Source organism: Scyliorhinus torazame, chromosome 4 (assembly GCF_047496885.1).
Source record: "Scyliorhinus torazame isolate Kashiwa2021f chromosome 4, sScyTor2.1, whole genome shotgun sequence".
Classification (NCBI taxonomy): Eukaryota; Metazoa; Chordata; class Chondrichthyes; order Carcharhiniformes; family Scyliorhinidae; genus Scyliorhinus; species Scyliorhinus torazame.
The window spans coordinates 256,966,774-256,989,672 of record NC_092710.1 but is presented as its reverse complement, the minus strand read 5'-3'; the positions used below and the strand labels follow the sequence as shown (position 1 = coordinate 256,989,672).

The 22,899-nt window shown below is 44.2% G+C and overlaps 1 protein-coding gene across 6 annotated transcripts in view; it reads right to left on the bottom strand.

Moving 5' to 3' along the window:
• Positions 1–14,249: 14,249 nt before the first annotated feature.
• Positions 14,250–22,899, bottom strand: part of LOC140410888 (E3 ubiquitin-protein ligase RNF19A) — a 143,820-nt gene continuing 135,170 nt past the window's right edge. For 5 of the 6 annotated variants that reach the window (XM_072499660.1, XM_072499656.1, XM_072499655.1 and 2 more), the window contains one exon: positions 14,250–21,839. In XM_072499660.1, the coding sequence (XP_072355761.1) occupies positions 21,656–21,839 (184 nt within the window). In that variant the 3' untranslated portion in view covers positions 14,250–21,655. The remainder of the gene's footprint in view (positions 21,840–22,899) is intronic. The other variant, XM_072499658.1, reaches the window with a different exon arrangement.

Sequence of the window (22,899 nt, the reverse complement as noted above, 5' to 3'; positions counted from 1 at the left end):
TGGTTTTGTAAAAATTCTGTAACGAGTTGAATAAAAACAAGTTTAAAAAAAAAGAAGAAACTGAAATCGGGAACAAGGCAGTATAAAGCTGATTCCTTGAGATATGTCACTAATTGTGCCAATGCAAATCAGGATGCAAAGCCCATGTGTGTTATATGCAGGGAAGTACTGTCAAATGAAAGATCAAAACCCTCAAATCTTCAAAGGCATTCGAAGACTAAGCATGGCGAGTACGAGGACAAACCTCTTGATTTTTTTTTTTAAAAGCATGCAACAAGAACTTAAATCGACAGCTGAAGTCCTTGGCCGAAATGTAATATTGAATGATGAAGCAGGAGATAGTGTGAGGACCAAGCAGGCTCACCTGCCACATTTAAGGTAAGCAATAATGGTATGTCGCGAAAGTCGGCTTGCTAACGCAACTGGCATGTCTCGCGAATGTCGGCCGGCATGGGTCCCGAAGGTCCGCCGGTTGGTAAAAGTGGGTCCCAGGAAAAAAAAAGTTTGAAAAACACTGCTCTACGGGACTCTTCCATTCAGATAGATCGCGCGCTATATACTTGGATTGCTGTACTGAGCAAAATATCCCTTATATGAGCAACAATAATGACATGCTTTCTTATCCTCGTCTTTGAAAGGGTGTTTCACTGTCGTTGTTTGGCACCAGCTTACACCATACTTAACCACTAACGATTTGTTTCTAACACGATCATCGTTTGCTGACTGTCTTGGTACTCTTTGCTCTCATCTTCTCTCGCTTGAACAGTCTGCCATACACCATTTTAGCAGACAACCAATGTGTTAACCAAGGAAGAAAAGCATACAGAATGATCTAAAACCACCTGCAGGCTCCGCTTTTTATTTTTCCAACAAATGCACAAAAAGGTCAAACTACACATGCCATATTAAGACCACATGTCAAATGACAGTGGACGTGATTTAACGGACAGATTTTGGGCACGATTGGTGGGGTGTTTCTCGAAGGCCATGTTTGCGAGATCACAGCCCGTATTTAATGGCATTTAGTGCTGGAAATAAGCCCCCACGAGCATCTCGCCACTAACAAGGGGGAATGCTCCCTCACCACTCACAGCCAAGCATGGCAGCACGCAGATCTGCTCCTCGCTTTGGGATGCCGACCTGGACTGGCTTCTTGATGTCGTTGAAGCAAGGCGGGACATCCTGTTGCCCCGAGTGGGTTGGAGGACCAGCAGCAGGGTCACCAGTGCCGCCAGGGAGGGAGTGGCAGCGGCTGCCAATGAGGGCAGCATGACAAGGAGGATGCTGTCCAATGTAGGAAGAAGACCGACCTCCACTGAGCTGCAAGGGTAAGTTATCACCTATCTCCTGGCATCATTTCGACCTGCCACCCCTCAAACTCCCAACTGTCGCAAATCACTGGCTGATTTTTTTTCAAAGCATGCTTGATCCTTATCTCTTGCAACCTCACAACCTCCCTACACCCGATCTTCGAGCTTGCTTCTCAGAACTCACTGGCACCCACCAGCACAACCAAGTGCAGTGGCCACACATGCCACTTGTTATAGACCCCCCCCCCCCCCCGCCCCCCCCGCCTGACCATCAAGTGTGCGGCTCACAATGCCCTCTCTTTGCCCCACATAGCCCATAATAAGTGGGAAATGGGGCACGTACCAGTGATTCGAGCATCGGAGTACCAAAGATTTGAGTCCTCATCCCCTATGAGGAACGGGCTCTAGAAATAAAGCGGTTAATCAAAGAGAGAGCAGCCACCGACAGCAAAGTTGGCCTGCGCTGCAAAGGTGATGAACCACTGCCCCCCCCCCCCCCCCCCCCACCCCCCCGCCCCCACCCGCCCAGGTGACCTGTCTCAAGTGAGTTGGTCATGTCAGACAAAGTGATCTTTCCCTCCAACTGACCACATGTCCGTTCTCTCGCAGGATCTCCATCTGATGGGGCTTGGCCACCTGGAGTCATTCCTCTCCCTCCCCCCACCCTCACCCCCCACCTCACCCTACCCAAGAGACCACCTCAGAGGAGAGCTCCGAGGAGACCACTGACAAGGCACCATAGCTATCATGCCAGTCTTCCACCAGTGCTGAGAGACACACCTCGATGGGGACATTAATGGGGAGGCTTCTGGGGCACAATCTGGTGAGCACCACACAGTTGCTGATGTACATCAGGTGGAGGCAGGAGCACCCAAGGGTCAGCAGTCAGAGGTATGCTGGATCCCTGGACTCAGCTGAATCCCAGTCAGATGCTGAGCCTCTGGACAAGCTTATCCAGAGCTGATGCAGATAATAGCACACAGTCGTGATATTCAGGAGAGGATGTCAGCGACATTCCAGCGAGTGCATAGCCAATTGGAGGGGTCACAAAGGCTACCGGCTCACGTCACGAGATGATGCCAACAATGCGTGGCACTGAGGCCAACACTGCTAGGTTGGCGATCATAGTAGAAAGCCTGCAGCACGCCATCAGCATCTTGAGTGGTGACACCCAAGGCATGGCTTAGTCTGTGATCACCATGGCTGACGGTCTCGGCATCATGTCCCAGTCGCTGAAGGACGTACCCCGGATGCAGATGGACATTGCAGAGGCACAGCCCATTGCAGAGCGTTGCCCAGTCACAGCGGAGCATCGCTGAGGGAGCTGACACCATGGTGCAGACAATGGGGTACCACCAGGACTGGCAGAGCCAGATGATGCAGAGGCCTCTGGAGCTCAGTCCAGCTACTCCTCTGTCCCATGGAGTCCCCCTCGGCACCCTTAGTGAGGAAGCGCTGGAGGCAAACCCGGGGCCTGCCGCCAAGGAGACTATGGTGGTCTCCAGTTCTTCTGAATTCTCCCCCCACGATGCCGCAGCATCTCAAGAACAGTGGGCAGCATAGCGCCAGCCCAGTAAGTCGGCTGGGGGCCCTCCGGCTCCAAACCCTCCAGATGACATCTGCCAAGAGCAGCAAAGGCCATATGGCACGGAAAGCAGCAGGCTGCTTTCACCTCTGATGTACATCCAGGGGACATACCTAGACGTAACGTTAGACCCCGAGGATCAGGAAGATTGAGGAGCATGGAGTGGGCACTGGAGGGACGGGGTGGGGGTTATCTGCAGCCAGGGGAATGTCAAATGTTCACAATTAAAACATGCCACACCTAATACATGTGAAGCCTTTGTCACGTTAATCTTCACAGCAGGCCTGCCTGTGACGAATGTGATATAAAATAGTTACTTTAGGGATATTAGTTAATGTAATGTAGAAATAAGCCACTTTGATTCTGGCAGATAGAGACAAAGGGATTTGAGACCGCATGGAAAAAGCAGGAAGAGGTGTGTCTACGAGAGTGATGCTGCATTGATAGGGGCCAGAGAAAGGGATTGGAAGTGAGCCAATCAGAATAGATCAAACAGGTCAGGAGGGATATAGGCTGACCTATGGGCGTCGAGTATGTGAAACTTGATACCATTTGAATTGATTTGCAGAGATCCCTTTGTCTCTTTGTTCATTCGCTTTCTGGGATATAGGAGACTGGATGTCTCTTATGTTTCTATGAAATGAATCAAGCTTGCAAGCTAAATAAAATAACTTATTTTTACGTGCGAATCCATCTCGACTTTTATTGAGGCCAGACTGACGGAGAAAGAAATTTGGGAATCAACATTTGGTGCCGAAACCCGGGATTTCTCAGGGCGGTCCTGATCCAACTGCGAAATCAGAATTAGACTGATTATGAACAGGAGGATGGGGAACAAAGGGCCCTCAATGTAGAACTGGAAAACGACCGCGCATTGATTGTTCCCCTCTTCTTATCGTCTGATTAGTCTGGCCACTCGCGGTTGGCACAGAAAGGCCGCCTCGACGAAATCACAGGTCAGTCTGGGGATTAGCAATTTAATTGATGGGATTTCATATTGTTGTTTCGGCTTGGGTTAGGGTTTTGGGTTGATGGGACATCTCAAATGATGATTCAATTCCAAGTATAAGGGTTCAGCGGCTGATGTGACTTCAGTAGATGGAGGTTCAGTCAAGTATAAGTGTTTTTATGGCTGATGTGACTTCAGTAGATGAAAGTTCAGTCCAGTATAACTGTTTTTAAATCTGAAGATGGTTCAACTCTATGTGTGAGTGTTTTAAATATATAGTTGATTAAGCTAAAATTGTCTCCTTGGACTGTATTGGCGAAAAACGCAGTTCCGAGGTCTAGTTGAGATTGTGGGGAATGCTGCATATTGGTTGAAGCAGAAGTCTCGCAAAGGGTTAACAGCAGCAGGCAAAGTTGAAAACAGACAGTGCTTCTCACTCAGGCTTTGAGATAACAGCAGCAGCCTGTAGTGTAATCGGATACCTTTCCTTTGAGTCAGTGAATACCAGCAAAGTTACGTTTTGAATTAATGAAAGGAAACCAGTGGGTTTGTCCACCTCTTTGATAAAAGTTATTATTTTCGAAAGCAATTGATTGAAATTGCCAGAATCTTAAGTTTTACTTACTTGAAATAAGGTTTATCACATTTTATCTGGAGATTAATAGAAACTTAAAGAAGATCATGGACACCATTTTAAAAAGTGTCAATCTGGAGATGATAGTTGATTTTGCTAATACTTATGTGTATGTAAAAGAAAAAAAACTTGTTAAAAGAAAAATTGTTAAGATAAAGAAATAATTAAGTTGTAAATGTTATACAAGTTTGTGTTAAGCAAATTGTAAATTTAGTTCTGAGTTGAGATCAGAGCTAAGCTTGCAAGTTGCAGTAATTCAATTTGAATTTTCAAACATTTTTAAGTTTAAAAAAAAAGAGCAAATAGAGAAAAGAAGGACACAGATCTTGAATGCGTTGAATAGCACATTTCAAAGGCCCATAAATCTTTCTGTTATCTTAGACCTAAAACCTAGGAAGACTGAAGAGCCAGAGGAATTTCTGGAGCGTTTTAATGAAATCTACCGGGGGCAGTCAGGCGATTTGCTGTATCAAAATGGTCAGAATTCCCCTCAATACTGTGCTATGTTAATGCATTGCCTACCACCTTCTGTGGTTACTGCTGTGAAATGTAATAACATGAATTGGACAGAGAACGACCCTTCCCAGATGGCAAGGGCAGTCAGATTTTACTGGAAGGAGGGTGTAGGCCAAGAAGGAGGCTCAGTTACAAAGGTTAAGACTGAGTATGTAATGAAAAAGGATGATCTGCGACCCCAACAAGCGGCAGAAATGGTAGTTTACCAGCAGGAGCCCCAATATAGTGACTTTGGGTGGGTGGATCAGCGAAGAGGAGGATGAGACAACAGTGCTATATTTCTATCACCCCCCAGTGGTGGACGTTAGACGTTGAACAGTCACTGCATCGCGTTACCCTGGCCTATGACAGAACTGGACGAAACAGGGAGTTGGAGGACAAATACCGGCCATTACTTGAGACCGAATGGCCAGTCAAGGTTACAGCCACAGTCACGGGAAAAGAAGGTACAGCCGATTTTGTGACAATATCACCACATTTATGGCCACAGTCAGCTTCGGTAAGCCCTCATATTACACGTCAGGCCCATGACCAGTACCATGCCAGGGATATGGGGCGAATGGTCAAGAGGGCAGTGGATCATTCAGATCCAACAGACTACGCACTTCAAGTCATGCCGGACGGCACTACCATAAAATATTTTGAGGTCCCTGAAACGATTAACACTCGACTGCAGCATCACAGGTGACATGATGTGTTGGAATATGTCAATCCACAGGTCTGGGCGGAATACCCATCACAAGTGGGAAAGACAAATGTTACACCTATCAAGGTAATGATTAAGGATCACGTAAAGCTACCTTCCATTTGACAATACCCCCTGAAATCTCAAGCTGCTCCATCAATAGATAAATTAATTCAAGAACTGTTGAAACAGGGTATTTTGGTCCCTTGCCAATCAGAATGTAACACCCCCATACTTGCTGTGCCTAAACCAGCCAAACCAGACCAGTACCGATTAGTACAGGATTTACGTTCAATCAATGCCATCGCATAGCCATTACATGCTCTCACCCTCCAACAGGATATTACGGTGTATAGCTCCCACTCGGTCATCGCACTACTGAGGCAACTGCAGACTCAGCATCTTACCGCAGCTCGTCAGAATAGGTATGAGATATACCTTTTGAACAATCCACGTCTGACATTTAAATACTGTACCACTATCAATCCAGTCTGTTTTCTTAGCGGTCCCCCTGTCCATGAGGACGCGCCTGGTCACGAATGTTTAGCCTTGATTCAGGAAACTACCACAATAAGGGGCGATTTGAGTGACATTTCGTCAGAACAACCTGACATGATTATGTGTGGTCAAATATCCCACCGGGGTTTAGTTAATGACCTACTGCAGGCCCTCCTTATGCCAGCGCAGATTTCCGTTATTAAATGCGCTGCCCACACGAATGGTACAACCCCAGTTGACGTTGGTAATGAACGAGCAGATCGTGCAGCGCGAACAGCCGCGCAAATTCAGCAAGTGATGGTGCCGAAGATGTTAAGTCAGACTAAACGATCTACTATAAATATGTCTGCTTCTGACAAGTCAATGCCAACCATCCAAGACGTCATAAGGTTACAGGAGGACGCTCCTGAGAGTGATAAACAAATGTGGAAACGGTTAGGTTGTACATATGATTCTGTTTCCTCTTTATGGACCACGCCTGCACATCAGACTTGTATGTCTGATGTGCTGGCTTTATGGGTCATTGAATGTGTACACTTTGCAATTCATTATGGGGCTCGAGGGACTAGTGATTTGTTGCTGGACACTTGGTGGCACCCTAAAATGCAGGGGTTGGCCCAAAGTATCAGTAATCGGTGTTTGATTTGTCAGCAATATAACACCGGAAAAGGTATCCCTTGTGGGAAGGGGCAAACCCCGTTGCCCAGTGGTCCCTTTGAGACGCTCCAAATGGATTACATTGAGTTGGAAAGGTGTCAATGTTACAAATATGTTTTGGTCATTGTGGATGTGTTCAGCAGATGGGTCGAGGCGTATCCGACTATCGATAATAAAGCTGCTACTGTGGTTAAAGTCTTGATGAGGGAAATCATTCCCCGGTACGGTATACCAGCTCAGTTAAGTTCTGATAATGGGCCTCATTTTATTGGACAAATTAACAAGGAGTTTTGCTCCCAGTTGGGCATACGCCAGCAGTTACACTGTGCTTACAGACCGCAGGCGGCCGGGTTGGTTGAGAGACACAATCAGATCCTCAAAACTAAATTGGCTAAATTAAGAGCAGACACGGGACTGACATGGCTTAAGTTGCTCCCCGTTGCCCTCTTCCAGCTGCGGGTTACACCTGCGGGACCGGCCCGGCTCTCTCCCGCCGAGATTCTTTATGGCAGGCCTCTTAGAACTCCCTGGAGCCTGCAGGTTCCCAGACTGGTTCAGTTTCATCAGATGACTGAAGAAATGACCACCTATGTTCTAGCCCTCACGCAAGTGCTCAAGGAACTCCATGGCCAGGTCCGCGCGGCTCACCAGCCATTGCCCCCAGTACCTAGCTCACTTTCAGTCCAGCCCGGTAGTTATGTCATGGTCAAAAATTGGACTAGGAAGGGGTCGGAGCCGCGATGGGACGGGCCCTTCCAAGTTCTCCTTACCACCCCCACAGCAGTTAAAGTGGAGGGGCGAAGTGCTTGGGTCCACCTACATCACTGTAAATTGAGTCCATCTCCACTACTGTAAAAGGTCGGATACTAACCTGCCTCCCTTCTCCAGTGCTATTTTACAGGTGTGGAGCATGATGGAGTGGCTACGCATCGTCTGTCTGATATTTGGCCTCACTTCGCTTGGCGTGTTATTGGCGATGGACATGGAAAAGGGGAATATTATGTATCTGTGTAGCCCCAACCAATCTACAAGGATACATCACCTATGCACAGGTGATGTTCTTCACTGCCCCCATATATGAGGACATGGTATCGACTCATGGAAGGTCATCAAAGTTAAGGAGAATGCAGGAGTCATGAAGCAGTTGCACCGGTCCCGGCGATGGGAAGGGAACATTATATGGACATTGCCTTGTTTTCGGAATACATGTAAATTCGATTTTGGATGTGTTAAGAGTGGTACAATAAAGGTAAAATCAGGCTGTCAGACGAGTGTAGGAAGAGGCTATGAGAAAGAGAAAGGGACTAGAGAGAGGACGGGGCGTATGAGAAGGGAAGTACAGCTAGAACGTAGGTTACCGGGAGATACACTTAAGTTAATTAAAGGCCAAACTGAGGAAAACCCGGGTAGTATGAATCTCTTCTACCAGATTTACCACCGTCTGTATGGCCAGGGATGGGTTGTCTGCTACCCAAACCCCGCAGCGGTGTCTAGGTTATTTTCTGTTTCACCGCTTTGGGGCACTCCCCAAACGGTGGTTCATTGTCAGCATTCCGAACCACTGCCCGATCAGGTCACTCTTCCTTACGACCCGGGTTCAGCACCACCGGCTATTTGCCTTCCCCTTCCTCGGGATAATTCCCATTCACAGTACGATAGGCTGCGACGGTGGAGGGCGTACATACCTAGCCACTTCACTCCCAATAGGGATTCCCGGTTGTACGAGAATTGCTTCAGCAGTGAAGGATATGGCTGTTTGCTGGTAGAGGTGGACACAAATATAACATGTCTGTTTCCCACCTGTACGGACAGGAGGTGCCATATCACCCAGGCGGCTGGCCAATGCGTTTGTTACAACACCACTTGCGTTCCATTGAACGCCGGCCTCCAGCTCCTCTGTGGCTGGGCGAATGTCTCTCATATCACTGTTGGGACTAGGGCTTTCCGCATTACTGGGCGGCCCGAATGGGCATTTCAAAGTTGGATAAACTGGGAGGTGTGGGGGGTTCCTTGGCTGTCAGTGATCTGAATTATTTTATTTGCGGCCTTACCATCTTGGGAAATGAAACCTTGGGAGCCCTCGGGGCAATAACCAAGGAGTTGTCTCAGCTACGGTTGTTTGCAATGCAGAACCGGTATGCTCTTGACTATCTTCTGGCCCGTGAGGGTGGGGTATGCGCCATAGTACAGGGCAAGTGTATCATGGGAGTTCAGGACTTGACCGCTAACATCACTAAATTTATGGATCGCATACGGGATCACTTGGACGGGATGCAGGATCCTGGCTCTTGGGGTAACTGGGGATTTGGAGGATGGAAGGACTGGTTGATAAATATGGCCATGTATCTAGTGGTAGCTATCGGCTGCATCTTTGTGGGCCTGGCCATCCTTAAATGTGTGATGGGTAGAATGCGGGGTGCACTGGATCAGATCACCGCCCCAATCACCGGAAAAAAAAAATTTAACTGTTAAAATCCATGAGGGTGAGGCTAAGACAGGAATTGGAAATGCAGCGACGGATCTTTTTAGATGAGGAACCGTAGCTATGGATTGGATAGTTCGGTTATCATGGAATGATAAAAGGAGGGAATGACGAATGTGATATAAAATAGTTACTTTAGGGATATTAGTTAATGTAATGTAGAAATAAGCCACTTTGATTCTGGCAGATAGAGACAAAGGGATTTGAGACCGCATGGAAAAAGCAGGAAGAGGTGTGTCTACGAGAGTGATGCTGCATTGATAGGGGCCAGAGAAAGGGATTGGAAGTGAGCCAATCAGAATAGATCAAACAGGTCAGGAGGGATATAGGCTGACCTATGGGCGTCGAGTATGTGAAACTTGATACCATTTGAATTGATTTGCAGAGATCCCTTTGTCTCTTTGTTCATTCGCTTTCTGGGATATAGGAGACTGGATGTCTCTTATGTTTCTATGAAATGAATCAAGCTTGCAAGCTAAATAAAATAACTTATTTTTACGTGCGAATCCATCTCGACTTTTATTGAGGCCAGACTGACGGAGAAAGAAATTTGGGAATCAACACCTGTGCCCCCACCCCCTGCCGCCTTCCGTTCCCACCTCGGTATAGTGGTCCAAGATTAAATGTCTCCGATGCAGACACCGTTCAGGTGATGGGTGTGAGCGTGCTGGCAGCAAAAAGACAGGAGTCAGACTTTGGTATAAACTGAGGAACACCCAGAGCTCACCTCACGGCGAGAGATAATCACTCTCCTGCCTTGTATATTGTCCCACTGACAATGTCAACACAGGCCCATCACCCTGGGGCGATGTTACAACACCCTTGGAACCTTGGAAAGTGAACAGGGTAGTCGGGGCGGGGGGGGGGGGGGGGGGGGAGATGGAGTCAGAGAGAGGAGTGTAGGAGGGTTGGGAAATGGGGGAGGGAGGGATTGGGGGTGAAGAGGGCAATTTGGGCATATTTAGATGTCACACTGCAACCTGTTTAAAAACTCTATAGTTCCATAATTTGCTGGAGAAGTTAAAATCTTCAGTTCTGACTGTGGGAAACAAGCTGCCAATTTGAACACAAGGACACATTTTGTTAGTTGGGGCCAGCTTCTGCAGGTGTCAAAACTCAAAGTCTCTACAACAATGTGGGACAGCCTACCATTTGCTCTGGCTCCAGGTTGTCTGCCGATAACGGCAGGGAGGGGTGATGAATAGCACCCATACTTCGAGAGGAGCCATTAAAGAGCTGGGATGAAGATGATTGATAGCTACACCCCATATATCAGACCACCGATGTCACTAATTGCAGGACAAAATGCGTGCTTTGTAGTGATTTGATAGTTTAATTAAGCAATGTGGACCTTTGATAGTTTAATTAAGCATGTGGACCTTGGATGATTGGTTAATTATTCTCACATACTATGCATGATATAACCTTAATCGACAGTCATAATTGGACATAGAGACGGCAGCATGGTGGCACAGTGGTTAGCATTGCTGCCTACGGCGCTGAGGACCCGGGTTCGAATCCCGGCCCTGGGTCACTGACCGTGAGGAGTTTGCACATTCTCCCCGTGTCTACATGGGTTTTATCCCCACAATCCAAAGCTGTGCGGGATAGGTGGATTGGCCACGTTAAATTGCCCCTTAACTGGAAAAAATAAGTGGGCACTCTAAATTTATTTTAAAAAAATAATTGGACATAGATAACTAGTAATAAATTATTGATAAATGCTAATTTCTTGTAACCGAATCTCAAAGTATACCTGTCTGCACCATTATTAAATCTGTGCTCTTCGGTGTCACTTGGAATTCCAATAGCCCCTGCTGTAGCTTGTAATCAAGGCCTAGTTGTTTAACTCCAAGTGTCTTCATCCGGCTTCTCGTAAGTGGAAGAATGAAGTAGTCTAAAGTCTAATTTCTCCGCAACATGGGGCAAGAGGGATTGTGGGTAGGGTGAGCTGACAGCCAACACGTTATCATATGAGAATCTGGTGAGGATGAGGGCCTCACTGATGTCCGGACATGCCGGAACCTTGCCGTCACCTGTCCTCCATCCTCCTGCGACTTGTCCTCCAGCCCCTCCTGGTCCGGCTCCTCCTCCTCCACAGCATGTCACCCTGCTGCTGTGTCAGGTTGTACAGGCACAGTAGACCACCACAAAGTGGAGATCCTCTTAGGGGTGTAATGCAGTGCACTACCAGAGTGGTCCAAGCATCACAACTGCATTTTGAGCAGTCCAATTCACTGCTAAATGACGGAATGGGTGGTAACATGGACCTCGTTTCATCGGGTCTCCGCCTCGATCTCCGGCATGGCGCCTTCAGCCAGGACCTCAGCGGCTGCCCCTTGTCCCCCAAGAGCCAACCCGTATTGTGGGGTGGTCCTCCTCGAAGATGTTGGTGATCTCCGAGTGTCCCAGGATCTGGCAGTCATGCATACTCCCTGGGAAGCGTGCACACACATGCTGGCAATGATCCGAATGGTGGTGGTCACAGAAGTTGAAGTGGAACCCCTTGCTGTAAATGAAGGGTGCAGACAAGGCAACATGTGTGCCATCAATTACCCCCTGGACCTGGGCATCACAGTGACAGCAGAGAATCCTGCAGCCTGGGCATCTGGGTTGGACTGGTTCAGCTCAAAGTTGATAAAGTCTGATGCCCAGACATACAGGGCATCCGTGGCCTCATGGATGCACTTGTGAGCTGTAGATTGGGAAATGCCACACAAGTAAAGACTGGTACAAAAGGTGAAGTCACATGGGATCAGAGGTGAGGTGGTAAGATGGCTACAGAACTGGCTCGGTCACCGAAAGCAGGGGGTAGCAGTAGAAAGGTGTTTTTTGAATGGAAGGCTGTGACTAGTGGTATTTCACAGGGATCTGTGCTAGGGCCTCTGGTTTTTGTAGTATTCATAAATGATTTGGAGGAAAATGTAGCTAGTCTGATTAGTAAGTTCGCGGATGACACCAAGATTGGTGGAGTGGCAGATAGTGTTGAGGGTTGTCAGAGAATACAACAGGACATAGGTAGGTTGGAGACTTGGGCAGAGAAATGGCAAATGAAGTTTAATCCGGACAAATGTGAAGCAATGCATTTTGGCAGGTCTAACAGAGGGGACATGTACAATAAATGGCAAAACTCTTAGGAATATAAAGTCAGAGATATCTGGGCGTACAGGTCCACAGATCTTTGAAAGTGTCAACACAAGTGGACAAGGTAGTCAAGAAAGTTTATAGAATGCTTGCCTTCATTGGACGGGGCAAAGTCTAAAAACTGGCAAGTCATGCTACAGTTGAATATAACCTTGGTAAGGCCGCACATGGAATATTGCACACGATTCTGGTCGCCACACTACCAGAAGGATGTGAAGGCATTGGAGAGGGTGCAGGGAAGGTTTACCAGGATGTTGCCTTGTCTGGAGGGTGTTAGCTACGTGGAGAGGCTGAATAGAACCAGACGGTTTTCAATAGAACGACTGAGGTTGAGGGGCGACCCGATAGAGGTCTACAAGATTATGAGAGGAATGGATAGAGTGGATGGGCAGGCACTCTTTCCCAGGGTGGAGGGGTCAGTCACCAGGGAGCATAGGATTAGAAGAGATGTGCGAGGCAGGTTTATTTTTTACATAGAGGGTGAGGAGTGCCTCGATCAGGGGCTGTTTAGCACACTGGGCTAAATCGCTGGCTCTGAAAGCAGGCCAAGGCAGGCCAGCAGCACGGTTCAATTCCTGTAACAGCCTCCCCGAACAGTAACTTCATTGAAGCCTACTTGTGACAATAAGCGATTTTCATTTCATGTCAAGGGTGGTATCATGACCGGTACAGGCTTGGAGGGCTGAAGAGCGTGTTCCTGTGCTGTATTGTTCTTTGTTCGAAGTCCCCGCTCAAGCCCTGAAATTAACTAGCTGGATAGGCGTTCAGGGCTGCGGTGACCTTCACGGTCACCGGGAACGGGTGTCCTCCTCCTCCACAGGATGCCAAGTCTGCAAAGACATGGCGCATGTGCCATACTCTTTGTTGAGAGAGTCTCCTGCGGCACATGCTGTCCGTCATAGCCTTGAAGAAACCCATCAGTGCCAGGCACAATGCAATGGTTAAATCACGCCCACTTATTTACTAATCAAAATGCCATTAGAGACATCTGGACTTCTGCCTATTGGCCAACATATTGGACAATATTGGACTAAACAACATTAAGTCATTGTCCACTGTATCCTGAATGCTGCTATTAGAGATAGCTTCATTTTTAAATGCAGCTTAGATAGACCTCAATGATCATTGAAAAAAGGAACATTGTTAACCATAACGGAGGGTTTGTTTAATCTCACAGATACACATTATTTTGTCCACTCAACCCCAAGCCGAGATCCATCAGCAATAACAGAAAAATATCGCACCACGTGGACTGTAGCAGTTCAAGAAGATAGCTCCTCACCTCCTCTGGGACAATGAAGGATGGGCAGTCCCATGAAAGAATTTAAAGAAAAGAGGGTGCACATTGTAACTCGTCAGCAGCTTACCCCTGTGACATGCAGCTGTGGCATCATAATGCCTTACTGGAAGGCAGGGAGCCCCATCAAATCACCATTCAAGGGATTCCATATCCTGATTTGCCAGTATCATGGACAGTCACAAATCCTTCCACCATGCCTCATGAACAACCCCCAGCTCGAGTCCACTTTTCACCAATATTACTGCTACTAGTAAGCAGAGCACACCTTCTCACATACATACTTGGGTTGAGAAATATACATATGCACAGAAAACAAAATGCTAGTGCCCCATCAGTGCTGTAGCTATTTAAACATGACGGACAACTGAATTCTTAACTCATCTTTGCCAATAGTCCAGTCATACAAATTCAAGCACTTACTACGGTGTTATTTAGGCTCTTCTTTCCTTTAATTAATAAAATTGGAAAAATATACACTGCAAGTAAATGTTTATCTTCAATGGTTATTTTATTTTACACAGATTTATACTTGTAGAATATCCTTTCTTTCCTCTCAGCTCTAAAAGATGGAGAAAAGATCGAGATAAACCTTTGAATAGAAACTTAACTGGGCGAGCCACATAAATAATGTGGCTACAAGAGAAGGACAAAGGCTGGGTATTCTGCAGTGACTCCACAAAATATTTTCACTGTCTCCAAGATGCAAGCCAGGAGTATGGTGGAACACTTACCACTAGCCTGGATGGATACAACTCCAACAATACTCATATGTTTAACAATATCTGGGACAATGGAGCCCCCTTGACTGGCACCCATCCACCACCTTAAATGTTCACTCCCTCCGTCAGCACAGCTTGGCTGCGTGCTGCATCACTGACAAGATGTACTGCAACCATTCGCCAAGGCTCAATACCACTGTCCAAACTCATGATTTCTATCACCTAGAAGAACAAGAGCAGCAGGCTCATGGGAACACCATCATCTCCAAGATACCCGACAAGTCATATTGCATCCTGATTTGGAAAATTATCACCATTCCTTCATGATTGCTGGGCCAAAATTTTTGAGAACTGACTTGCTAATAGCACTGTGGGTTTGCCTCCGCTACAAAGCCTGTAGCAGTTCAAGGTGGTGTCTCACCGGCATCTTCCCCAGAACAATTAGAGATGGAAAATAAATTCTGGCCTTGCCAGTAACACCCACACTACATGAATTAATATTAAAAAAACATTCTTAGTATACAAAAGCTTTTAAATAAAATGCTTTAAAAACCTGGTAAAATGAGTTGGCATAGCAATCAAAAAATAATTAAATTGTAATCCATAGAATTCCTACAGTGCAGGAGACTATTCAGCTCATCAAGTCTGTACCAACCCTCCGAAAGAGCACTTCACCTAGGCCCACTCACCCGCCCTATTCCCATAACCCTGCTCGCTGACCATGGCAATTCACCTAGCCTGCACATCTTTGGACTATGGGTAGAAACCGGAGCACCTGGGGGAAACCCACGCAGACACGGGAGAACGTGTAAACTTCACCAGAGTCACCCAAGGCCAGAATAAAACCAGAGTCCCTGGCATTGTGAGGCAGCTGTGTTAATTACTGTCCCACTGTGCTGCCCCAATGTGAAGAAAAGGCACAGGAAATATAATGGCAAATTTAAAGATATTATGATTCAATTCCCGCATGTACTATTGTACTACTCCATTACTTCTACTAGCACATTCGGAAACACTTCTGGTATTGTACTTATTTAGCACAGTACCTCAAGGGCTGGATGAGCAAATAATCTTTTTTTTAAATTTGTGTCACAAGTAGGTTTACATTAACACTGCAATGAAGTTACTGCAAAAATCCCCTAGTTGCCACACTCCGGCGCCTTTCAGGTACACTGAGGGAGAATTCAGAATGTCCAATTCACCTAACAGCACATCTTTTTGGTATTTGGTACTTGCGGGAGGAAACCGGAGCGCCTGGAGGAAACCCATGCAGACAAGGGGAGAACGTAAATAGAAAATTCCCACCATGGTAATTAAAAAATATTTGCAAAATGTTGTTCGAAAATGCAAAAGAACATTAAGTTATGGAAGGCATAAACCATTTATGGTTCTTTAAAAGTATATATGGTTTCTAGTCTGCCTAACCTGAAAGAAGGAACAAAATTCCAAAAGAGGTGGAGATACCATTGCTGAACCTGGAGAAAGTTTGATACAGCACTTTTAAAGCAGTATGCATTCAGAATGCCAACAAAAATTTTCATTAAAAGAAACATAAATAATTACATTTCCAGATGAAAATTGGGAAAAGAGAAGAATTCAATGTTGACTGAACAAAATACACAGCTTTGCTTGGACTTGAACAACTGTGGATGAAGATACAATTCATACCAAAATGAAGGTTATGAAATAGAATTAATGCATTAATGCTTTTGCTGTAAATCATTCCAGAATATTATTAAAGGTACAACATTCAGCCCATCTTAATTCATTCAACCAAGAAAATGTGTCAAGATTTTTATCCTCCACCCTGCTTCCTTCCATTTTCAGTTTTCTTAAAAAAGAAACTTCTGCTTTTCCTTCAGCTGTTATACAAATCACTATAAGGTGAGAAAATTCTACAGACCAAGGCCGAGATTCTCTTGATTTTAGAAGGACGAGGGATAACCTACTTGACATGTTTAAAATGATAAAGGAATTTGATAGGGTAAGACAGCATTCAGAATAGGGAGGCAGAATTGTTCAAATAGAGGTAACCAGAATGAAACGAGAAAACACCTTTGCGTATAAAGGATAGTGGAAATCTGAAACTCTGCTCAGACGATACTGGATGCTGAGTTCATTGAAATTTAAGACAGGAATTGATAAATTTTTGTTAGGCAAGGGTATCCAAGGATATGGCTAAGCTTATGGAGTTGAGATACAGATCAGCTGTGATCTGATTGAATGGTGCGGAATAAGCTAGAGGGGTTGAATGGCCTATTGCCATTCCTATACCCATGCTAGACAAACATAATTAAATCTCTTGAAAGTCTCAAAAATAGAAATGCTTGGAGAAGCTAGGAGTTGACAGGCCTGTCTAATTTTTAGCTTCAGTAGAAAAAAAACAGGTAATAATGTTTAAATCAAGTATTTATTCATGATTTTTAAAAAAAAAGAACAGAAAAGAGCCTTATCTATGGATGTTAAACAAATTCTCAAAGGGATTAGAGTGAGTGAAAAACAACCCTCAGTTAAAATCTGAAGTGGAATTTTAGAATTAAAAATGCATGCTTGAGATCAAAGACCAGTTGAGATGGATGAAAATCAAGTTTCACAGTCTAAAAGAAACTGAGTTGATGATGAGGGGACAACAAAAGCTGCTAAAATTCAGGAAAAGCATATAGAAATTCAAGGTGAAGTCAATATTCATGGACAGACATCTTTAGATGGATTTAAGTTATCTTCCAGACGAGGAAGGAGAAATTTAACAAACTTGAGTGTGAAAAATCAACTTACTGTGAATAAAAGTGATACCAGTTTTGTTGTGCACAGATTTCATCAGGAAGGGGGACACCAGGAGATGCATTTTTACGTTAAGCTAAAGCCAGTAAAATTAATGGCCACCAGATCATAAATAGCCTTGTTTGAATTTCAATCCTAGTTTCTCCATTCAAATTGCCCTAGATGGCTCAACTTCACCTTCCTGAAAAAAATAAGGGCAGCACAGTAGCATGGTGGTTAGCACAATTGCTTCACAGCTCCAGGGTCCCAGGATTCCCGGCTTGGGTCACTGTCTGTGCGGAGTGACTGTCACTGTCTCCGCACTGTCTGTGCGGAGTCTGCACGTTCTCCCCGTGTGTGCGTGGGTTCCTCCGGGTGCTCCGGTTTCCTCCCACAGTCCAAAGATGTGCAGGTTAGGTGGATTGGCCATGCTAAATTGCCCTTAGTGTTAGGTGGGGTTACTGGGTTATGGGGATAGGGTGGAGGCTTGGGTAGGGTGCTCTTTCAAAGAGCCGGTGCAGACTCGATGGGCCGAATGGCCTCCTTCTGCACTGTAAATTCTATGATTCTATGTTGGAACAATTTGAACCTGGGCCGAAACTGCTCGATATCGGAAAGGAGCACATTTCCAATCTCGTGCAGTTGGCAACAGATGATCCTTCAGAGCTGGATTTTAAAACTATTGCTTCTGAAAATGAAAATCCATTGATCACTTATACATCGTTAAAAAAGTTTTTAAATGAGGGCATCGCTTAAAATATTGAAGGCATCACTTAGAATATTGAACATACTTTCTTGCAATTCCATATTTCTAGATGTTTAGCATGAATGTACAGAATTCATTGCAATTTCATCAATTAAAGACTCCAGGGTATTATAACACAATAGTTTTAAAGCCCTCGGCAGAACAAAGTCAACATTATATTTGGGATGCTATGGGGGCATGCATTCTCAACTTTTCTCACACAAGTTTGTTTATATTAAAGGCATTTCCATTTCAGACTTTTTATATTCCACAATCTGTGTCTTATGGTAGAAATTCACACTGCGCCACTCCTTGGCATCCATTCTCAAAAGTGTTCAAACTAGAGAATTATAGGTACATATAGTTCTTATATTATTGTAATATACGTTAAGGAGCAGCTTACAATTATTACGCCAGATTTAATGGCAAATAACATCTCAGCTGCCATATTGACATGTGCACATTGGTTATGCTCAGACCGTAGCAAAGCAGAGGTTATAATGAACAGTGACTATGTGTTTTTAAAAACTGGGTTACGCTTTAATAATCTGTGAGAATGAAAATTAAGCAAATCATGCATTTTATGAGGAGCATTCCTTGACAACAGACTTTGCAAGACACACAAACATACTGTAAAATGTTCACTTTGATGGCTTATGAATGCTCACAAAGAAAAGATTTGTTCCAATTTTTATCTAATGCAAGCCATCCTTAAATTAAGGGATCCACAATTTTTCAGGGTTTACCATCTACCTTCACAACCTGGAGGTGATGCACAGTGGCCCAAACAATCCTCAGAGACTAAGGTAGCAGTACATCAGGTGTTAGTACAAGATGCAAGGTATTCCTGAAAATACTGAGCATGGAGCACTGCTATTCATCATTTGTTTTTCTTCGATAAAAGAAATGTAGCAGTTCCTAAAACAAGTAATACTACTGAAATTCTAAAGAATTGTTTTCATTATATGATACTAGCAAAGTGAGCACTTCGGGGTCCTGTTTATGAAGGAATGCTCCTTTAAGGTATGGAACCAGTTTCATGTGGGTGGAACTCGTCAATGTGGTGCACAATCCAATATGGCAGCAGAATAAGGGTCCTTGAGTCTGATGAGACATGCTCAAAATGTTCTGCAGCCAAAATGTTTTATAATTTTGAATATAGAGATTGTAATGTGCCAATACAAAGGTTATCAGGTGACCATCTGGCTCCCATAATCAGGGTTAACCACATAAATAGCACTTTCTCCAAGCTGATATAAGGCTAAAGCGGACACATTTTATTCAACAATAACACCCAGTAACTTATTTGCTGTTATTATGCACATCTGAGATATTAAACATGCTGTTCCAAACTTTTGTAGGTTAGTGTTGTCTGCTGAGCATTTTGAAGCTTTCAATTTAATCGGTGTACATTCCTGTAATGATTTAGGTATTTTTAAAAGGTAAGTCTATTCAATTTCTCAAGAATTCCACATACCAAAACAAACATTTCTGGCACTTTGTGGTCTCTGGATTTACAGTTGAACTGCAATCTGACTGTTCATGGAAAGGCTGTGCCAATTCAAGATTCCATACTTCACGGGTACTTCTGGTTACAATAGCAATACTTTTCCAGCAAGTTGGCCTTTAAAATTGGCAAAAAAAAAATTACACTGGCCATACAATTCCAGACTCAGCCAGTAGTGAAATTGCATGTTTGCATTTAGTCTTTCTCATTGCGCACACCGAAGACAAACTTCACGGCACGGTGTCGGAGTCAAAAAGTCAGCTTGCTGTTGTCATGGTTTGAAATTGAGCACAAAGGTTGAAATGGATTCCGGTGGATTTTCACTGAATCACAGCCAGAAGATGGCACATTCAATCCTGAAGAAAATCAGAAAGTCACTATTATGTCTGCAGCTGAAATAATGCAGCACTTTCAATGAACAACGACCCCCTCCAGTGGTCACCATCAGAAAAAGAAATCAGAGACTTTGGAAAGAATATACCGAATTTTAAGTCTGAGTTTTTACATCATGAAACTGTCTTTATCAAGATTAGCAGTATTCCTTAAAACTATCGAAAAAGCTGCTCCATTCTTTGCGAAGGGAAGCTCTTTTGTTGTTGGCAAGAAGGACAAAGTTTAGTTTAGGATAAGGAATGTGTAGGAACAGTCAAGGACCCGAGTTTTAAACTCAAAAGGGATAGATCATCTTATTTTATTATTAAATTCTCAATAGTGATCCATTTGGGCCCCAATGGACACAAGTTTATATCACTGAACTCATGCAATGCATATCTAACATGGATCTCCTTATGCAAGAATCGTAACAAGTGTGCAAACTGAGAATAATTAATCAGCAACTGCATGTGGTAAGCCACTGATGATAGAAGTGTGCATGCGCCGGCACGTGTGAGTGAGAACACAAAGTGGGCAAATGTTATTACCCTAAATTCTGTGGGAGCAATGTCAATTCTCTACTGTGACTCTGGTGGAAGATAGGCTGGACACCCCAAGAAACTGTGTATTGGACTCAAAACAGTTGCTTCTTTAGGGTTTCATTAGGACGTTGGGGGAATCTGCATGAGATGTATAGGCTCAGATCCGTTGCAGATAAACACTGTGACTTATTTCACACAACTGAATAAATTGCTGTTTGAAGCATAGTCAGGATTTTCATTCCATGACAGCACAGCTTTATTCAAATCATGTACAAAATTGGCAGATGTCTCACTATATGGTTTTCCATCAAAAATAGGCTTACAGATTGAATTTTTTTCCTTTAATTATATTGAAACAATTATTGTTGTTCAAATATTGAAGTTCTCATCACATTATTGTCAATTGAGCACGACAATAAGAAATTCTCCCATTCCACTGGCCGCCTCAGATTATATCCTTCAAACCCAAATCAAAGCAAACAGTAGAACCAAGATTCTGTTGGGGGAAGCCGATGCAAACTAAAGTCCTCTTTTCATATAAGAGGATTTTAATTTTAATTTTATTTTTATATAGTTCCTAGATATTTCAGGATTTAGTTCAGGATTTTTTTAAAAAACCCGATAAATTCAGAAAAATAACATCAGGGAAAATGAATGCTATTGGAACAACAATGATGCAGGGAGAGAAGAAAAATTGATTGAGGATTTTGACAATTGTAATTTTTTGCATCCCAGTACTGGTTCAGAACATTACTTTGCTGTTTTAATGGAGTGGGAAATCGAATTTATGTTAAAATTTGTATAATTGTTTTTTTAACCTTTTTATAGTTTAAATTATTATTTGAACCTGGGTTAGACAGAGTCATGATTTTTCTAGAGTGGAGATGGTGGTAAACAGTAGAAATTACACCCATTGTTGCCTCCAATGCAGCTGAAAGTGGGGTACCGCATCAAAGTACAACAGGCAGGACAAAAACATCCCCGGGGTTGGGAAGTCTTGTTAACATTCAGGCAAAAAATCAGATAAATATAAAAATGCAAGAAGTTTAAATTGAAAATAAGGAAGCTCAAGGTGAATGCTGCACATATATGGGCAGCTGGAGTAGCATTGTAACTAAGTGTGTCAAGATATATTAATCAGTGTTTACAGCTGTAAAAACTCAGCAATTCTACATATTCGATCAATTTTAATCTTTGATTTATGGGGGTAGTAATTACTGCACCTAAAACGGGACAAGGCATAAACTCTTTCACACACAGGTCTGAATGGAAATCCGTTCAATGTTTGGGCTTGTGCCACACAACAGTTCTCTTGAGCAATTTGGTGACTCCATAGACAAACTGTGAACAGACAGGTAGCTACTGCTGCTCTGGTCTTTTGCCCCGCCAGGCTCTGTTTCAATATCCACGTGGACCTCTATGTTCTTTCCTTCCCTAAAACAAAAGCAGCATTTAGTAAGTTGCCAAAACCACAACGCGTCGCACTATCATTAAATAAACACAACAGAAAAGCCAACAGCAAGGGACGGAAAAAAAAATACTGATGCTGGAAATCTGAAACTCAAAACAGAAAACTGTTGACAGGAGACATCAGGTCAATTAGTATTGAAGAGGAAATTAAAGGTAGCGAATTAGACCTGGTGAAATGATTCCTGACAAAACCTTCCCGTTCTCTTTTTGTACTGCTGGGACTAGTTGCATATTGTTGTACATATGCCTGCATTCTCTATTTCTGTACATTAAAACATATAGGCTTGGCAGTACCAGGCTATTTTGCATCTTAGTAGCACACACACAAACAAAACACTTAAATATGATGTGGTTACATTAAAAAAAAACATTTGTTTTATGTTGTCTGGGTAAAACAAATAAAAAAGAAAGTGGTGAAATGGCCTCTTTGCATTGTCGTCATTTGCCTGGCAGGGGCTTTGGTTCTAACATTCTATCTGTGATTTTTTTTGGGGGGATAGGTTTGTGTTACAATCCCAGTTGATGTTGCTACTGGACGGGAAGGCTCCAGAATGGAACCCAGCTCAAGAGATCACATCTTTCAATTTTTTAGAAAATGTGAATGAAGTCTCATGATTGCCATTTAGCGTCTAACAGAATTTTTTTAAATTAAACATGAAAAGTTTGACATAATACAATACTCCTTCGCTCCTCCTTCTCTTCACATACGTATGCAGATACCGAGGATAATAGAATTTACAGTACAGAAGGAGGCCATTCGGCCCATCGAGTCTGCACCAGCCCTTCGGAAGAGCACCCTACCAAAGCCCACACCTCCACCCTATCCCTGTAACCCAGTAACCCCACCCAACCTTTTTTTGGGCACTAAGGGCAATTTAGCATGGCCAATCCACCTAACCTGTACATCTTTGGACTGTGGGAGAAAACCGGAGCACCCGGAGGAAACCCACGCAGACACGGGGAGAACGTGCAAACTCCACACAGTCACTCACACAAGCCGGGAATCGAACTTGGGACCCTGGAG